Source organism: Phalaenopsis equestris, unplaced genomic scaffold (genome assembly GCF_001263595.1).
Source record: "Phalaenopsis equestris unplaced genomic scaffold, ASM126359v1 Scaffold000002, whole genome shotgun sequence".
Classification (NCBI taxonomy): Eukaryota; Viridiplantae; Streptophyta; class Magnoliopsida; order Asparagales; family Orchidaceae; genus Phalaenopsis; species Phalaenopsis equestris.
Genome location: NW_018164444.1, coordinates 69777971 through 69783517, shown reverse-complemented (window position 1 = coordinate 69783517; position 5547 = coordinate 69777971). Strand labels below are relative to the sequence as shown.

Here is a 5547-nt window from a genome sequence, read left to right as displayed (position 1 = left end):
CATGCACCTTAAAAAACCTTATGAGCTGCTCAACTGACAAATTACCGAGTTACTTAGCTGGCGTATTGTTAGAATATTGCCCAACCACCTAATTATCCAACTGGGAAATTATTGAATTATCCAACTGCCTAATTTCTCAACCGACAAAATTGCTCAGTTGTAGAATCACCTAATTACCAAGGTGATGAATTGTCCAACTGTAGAACTGCTAAGCCTCCGAATGATCGAACTGACAACTGACTTCCTGTCGAAGTGATTGAACTGTTAACTCATAAAACTGTCAAACTATTGAATTGTTAAATTCAACTATTTAGCGAGACATAATACAAAGCTACAGGATGTGACATATAATTACTATACATGATGTAAAATTTTTGAATATGAATTAAAAGTATGTATCTTCACATATTTTTATATTACGGTAAAATGATTAAATATGTGTCAAATATAAAAGTGAAAAAAAGGACTCTTTTTTCCCACAAGATGTTTGTATTTTTTTTCTTTTCTGTCACTTTTGCTCAATACTAGTAGAATTTGGGCATAATCCACACATATTACAACACCCCACATCTTATATATATATATATATATACACACACACACACACACATATATATATATATATATATATATTATATTTTTAATTTTTAACCAATTATTACTTGCAGCAAATGTTTCCGATAACTTACATATTAATTATAATAGGGGCTTTATTATCACAAAATAGCTATGAACATATCTTAGATGCAGGTTGCATACTATGGGCCTTTGTCCTCAAAATGAATGCAATTCAAATAACTCCTCACCCGCCCTGAACCGAACCGGACCACAGGACAGCCTATGACCGCATACCCCTCCGTCGCCTCGACCATCCGCCGCAACGCCAACAACCCTTCTCTCGCATGGCGCCTCTTCAAGCATCTCTCCTCCGCCTCCCCTTTCTCCGTTCTTTCCCCTTCCTCTATCTCCTCCATCTCCCGCATTCTCGCTCGCTTCCAAATGCTTCCCGAGCTCAAACAACTCCATGGCCTCCTCCTCCTTCACCCCTCACCCTCTACACCCTCTTCTCTTACTACTCTGGCACTCTCTTCCGCCTCATTCGGCCTCCTCGACCTCTCCGTCTCCTTCCTCCCTTCTCTTCGCTCCTTTTCTTCTCCCCCTCTCTCCTTCTACAACTCCCTCCTTCGCTCCTCCCTTCGTTTAAACCGCCATGACCTTGTCCAAGTCATCTATCGTGAACTAATTCTATCCGGTGGCGCACCGGATGTCCAAAGCCTAAACCTTTTGATGCTTTCACTAAGTAATTCTGGTCGATTGGATGATGCTATCCATGTGTTTGATAAAATGCCGCTGAAGGGGTGCCAGCCGAATGAGTTCAGTTTCGGGATTTTGATTCGTGCGTATTGTGGAGCAGGACGGGCTGAGCAGGCGTTGGAGGCGTTGAATCAAATGGGTTCTCATGGTTGCAGGTCGAATTTGGTGATTTATAATACCTTGATTGCTGGGTTTTGCAGGGAAGGGAAGGTGCTTGAGGCGGAGAAATTGGTGGAGAGGATGAGGATGGATGGTTTGTTTCCAAATGTGGTAACTTTCAATGCTAGGATTTCAGCTCTTTGTAAGGCTGGAATGGTTTATGACGCTCACAGGATCTTGAGGGATATGAAAGAGGAAGGTGGTGATGTGGGACTGCCAAGGCCAAATCAAATTAGCTATAATTTGGTGCTGGATGGTTTATGCAGGTTAGGATTGGTGGAGGAAGGTGAAATTTTGGTAGAAGAAATGAGAAAAGATGGGCTTTTTGTGAAGCTGGAGAGCTACAACATATGGTTGTCTGGTTTAGTGAGAAATGGGAGACTTTTGGAAGCTACGAAGGTTTTGGAAGGGATTGCAATGTGTGGTTTGGAACCTAATGTGTATTCCTATAATATTGTCATCGACGGGCTGTGCAAGCGGGGAATGGTTTCTTTTGCTAGATCAGTAATGGCTTTGATGAAAAGTAGAGGGATCATGCCAGACGTAGTGTCCTACAGTTCTTTGTTGCATGCATATTGTCTGAAAGGGATGGTGATAGCAGCCAACTGGATTCTGCATGAGATGGCAAGCAATGGGTGTTTTCCAAATTCTTTTACCTGCAACATCTTGCTGCAGAGTCTCTGGAAAGAGGGAAGAACATGGGAGGCAGAAATACTGCTGCAAAAGATGAATGAGAAAGGTTATGGTTTGGATATTGTGAGCTGCAATATAGTTATTGAGGGCTTATGTCAATGCGGACAGTTGGATAAGGCAATGGAGATTGTTAGTGGTATGTGGCTTCATGGAAGTGCAGCGCTTGGTGAAATTGGTAATGCATTCCTTGGTCTTGTTGATGACAGAAATGGCAGCATTAAATGTTTTCCAGATCTAATTACGTATTCAATATTGATAAACGGGCTGTGCAAGGCAGACCGCTTGGATGAAGCTAAGAAGAAGCTGCTTGAGATGTTGGGAAAGAATATCACTCCTGATGCCATAATTTTTGACACCTTTATCCATGCTTTTTGTAAGCGGGGGAAGATCTCCTCAGCTTTTAAGATTCTTAGGGACATGGAGAAGAAAGGCTGTCAACCAAGCACAAGAACCTACAACTTGCTGATTTGGGGCTTGGGAAGGAAAAGCCAAATCAGCGAAATACATGAATTATTTGATGAAATGTGTGAGAAAGGCGTTGCTCTGGATGCTATCACGTACAATAACCTGATGCAAGCTTTTTGTGACGGTGGAATGATTGGTAGAGCTGCTTCACTTTTAGATGAGATGATGAAGCGCGGAATCGTCCCTAAGTTAGCTTCTTTCAGCCTACTAATTAAAGCCTTCTGCAAGGCCGGTGAGTTTGATGCTGCTCGAAGTGCATTCAGAACTGGTATTGCCACCTGGGGTGAGAAGGAGGCTCTCTATAACTTGTTTTGTCATGAGTTTTGTAGATATGGGAAAGTGATGGATGCTAAGGAGTTATTTCAAACTGCCTTTCAGAAGGGCTTTGTTGTTGAGAACTTCTCATACAAATATCTTATTGAAAAACTCTGCAATGAAGACCTAGTGGATGATGCTCACAACTTGCTTGTTGCTATGATAAATAGAGGCTCTCTTTTAGATCCTGCTACATTCATGCCAGTGATTGATGCATTGGGTAAGGAAGGGAATAAAAATGATGCTGATAAACTTTCTGAACAAATGATGGACATGGTCGCCCGTCATGATGATGAATCATATAATAAAGTTTCAGAACGCCGAAGTAAAATGATTGAATCTAAATCTCACATTCGTGTGATGAACAGTTCGAAAGAAGATGATTGGCGCACTCTATTGCACAAGTAACATTCTTGCTTACTTTTTTCTGTACTTTCATTCTTCATCATAGGTTGTGACGGTAGTATTGGCATTTTGTTTGGGACTTCCTTACTTATAATAAATTAATGACTCTAAATTTATATTTGTTTTTAGAGATGATGGTAGTGGAATAGTTATGAAAGTTCTGAGGAAAGTGCAAAAGGGTTGGGGACAAGGAAGCATACCAACCACACGCAAACGTGATGTTGTACTCGATGATTGGGAAGGTGTTGGATGATCAAGTTTATTCAATCAATATCCAAGCCTTTTGAGGTTTTTCCTTATTCTTTGCATTATTTTATATTTTTTCTTTTACTTTAGTGAGGTGATAATTTTGTAAGGACATTTAGCTATGTTAATTTTTTTTTTTCTATTTCTTCTTATTGTATTCAATAATTTGCTATTGTTGTGAGAAACGACGACAATAAAACAAAAAATCGGATGGAGAAAAATTCGCAAAGCAGAGAGGCAGCGGAAACACAAATTTACGTGATTTGATAAATTGCTTACATCCACAGAGCTGCAAAGGATTTTATTAGCTTGAGAAATTACACCCATCGATCACCTCGAAGATTACAAGAAACAACTTTCTCTACACCTTCCTCTCTCTCACCTTCTCTCTCCTCTCCTTCTCTCTCACCACCTGTAAGTCACACACAAGAAGAAGAAAAACAAGGAGCAGTAACCTTCACATCAAGAGAGAAGCACACAGGTTTACGTGGTTCGACAAATTGTCTACGTCCACGGAGCTGCAGGAGATTTTATTAGCTTAAGGAATTACACCCGTCAATCACCTCGACGATTACAAAAAAAAACAATCTCTCTCTCTCTTCTCCCCCTCCTCTCTCTCTTCAAGAGAGACACCATTAAGAAGAAGAAACGACGGAGGGAAACCAAATCCTGAGAGAGATTACAAGGGGAGCTCGCATGTCTATTTATTAATTTCATCATGTCATTAAACCCATTAAGAAATTAATCAAATAATTAATGAAACTCATTAATTATTTTTTTCTCTTTTGTGAAAAATTATAGAACGAATCAAGAGCAATTAATTTAACAATTAACTTCGAGTATCAAATCTACTTTGCTGTCAAACATGATAAAATGTCAATTTGAACAGTGGATCAGTTTCTATATTCGCAACAAATCTCCCACTTGAAGACCGGGGCACTGGCTGCATCATCCACTACTTGAGTCGTTCTTTTCTTCAAACGTGATATCCTCCACCTCCACAACTCAAAGTCTCTGTCTTCAAGCTAGAAGACTAGCTGAAGGCGAGCACAACTTCAGCTTCTCAAGAGTAGCACCCTTAGTCGATATGTCAGCATCAACATAGCCTTGTTCCTCCAAGTTTTTTCCTGGGTTACTCATGTTTCTGTTTACAACTCTCACTGTATTGGCAATATCCTGTTCTGTTGAAAACTTTTTTTAAAAAGTTTAGTCTTGTACCTCTAACTGTCATCAAGCTCAGCCTTCACTTGGTACACCAATTGGTTCTGCAATGTCTTCTTCCTTGGCGGAAGTTCTGTCAACTCCCATGTCTGAATCCCTGACAGAGAATCTATTTTTTTCGGTCGCTTTTCCAGTAACGAAAGATGAAGTTCCTTCCCATAGAAGTAGTCATCTATCTGCATCATCTAGTAACCAAAATCTGTGCTATTAAACTTCTCGATCCCCGATGTCATCACATCATCTCCGACCATCGCTTTCCCTCAGATCCGAACCTGAGCTCTGATATTAGCTGTTGTGAAAACAACGACAATAAAACGAAAAATCAGATCGATAAAAATTCACAAAACAAAAAGACAACAGAAATACACAGATTTACGTGGTTAGACAAATCTGCTTTCGCGGAGCTATAGAGGATTTTATTAGCTTGATGAATTACACCAGTCAATCATCTCGACGATTACAAGAAAAAAACTCTCTTCCTTCCTCCCCCTCAACTTCTCTCTCATCTCCTTCTTCTCTCTTACTACCCGTAAGTCACAGACAAGAAGAAGAAAACAAGGAGCAATAACATTCACAACAAGAAGGAAGCACACAGATTTACGTGCTTTTGCAAATTATTTGCGTCCACGGAGCTGCAGATGATTTTATTAGCTTGAGGAATTACACCTGTCGATAGGGGTGTAAACGAGCCGAACACGAGCGAGCCAAGCTCAGCTCGTGTTCGGCTCG

At 40.4% G+C, this 5547-nt stretch overlaps 1 protein-coding gene across 2 annotated transcripts in view; it reads left to right on the top strand.

The window, feature by feature from the left end:
* Nucleotides 1-784: 784 nt before the first annotated feature.
* Nucleotides 785-5547, top strand: part of LOC110038893 (pentatricopeptide repeat-containing protein At2g17140) — a 17707-nt gene continuing 12944 nt past the window's right edge. For both annotated transcript variants that reach the window (XM_020743824.1, XM_020743815.1), the window contains exons 1-2: nt 785-3350; nt 3481-3639. In XM_020743824.1, the coding sequence (XP_020599483.1) occupies nt 841-3350; nt 3481-3604 (2634 nt within the window). In that variant the 5' untranslated portion in view covers nt 785-840 and the 3' untranslated portion in view covers nt 3605-3639. The remainder of the gene's footprint in view (nt 3351-3480; nt 3640-5547) is intronic.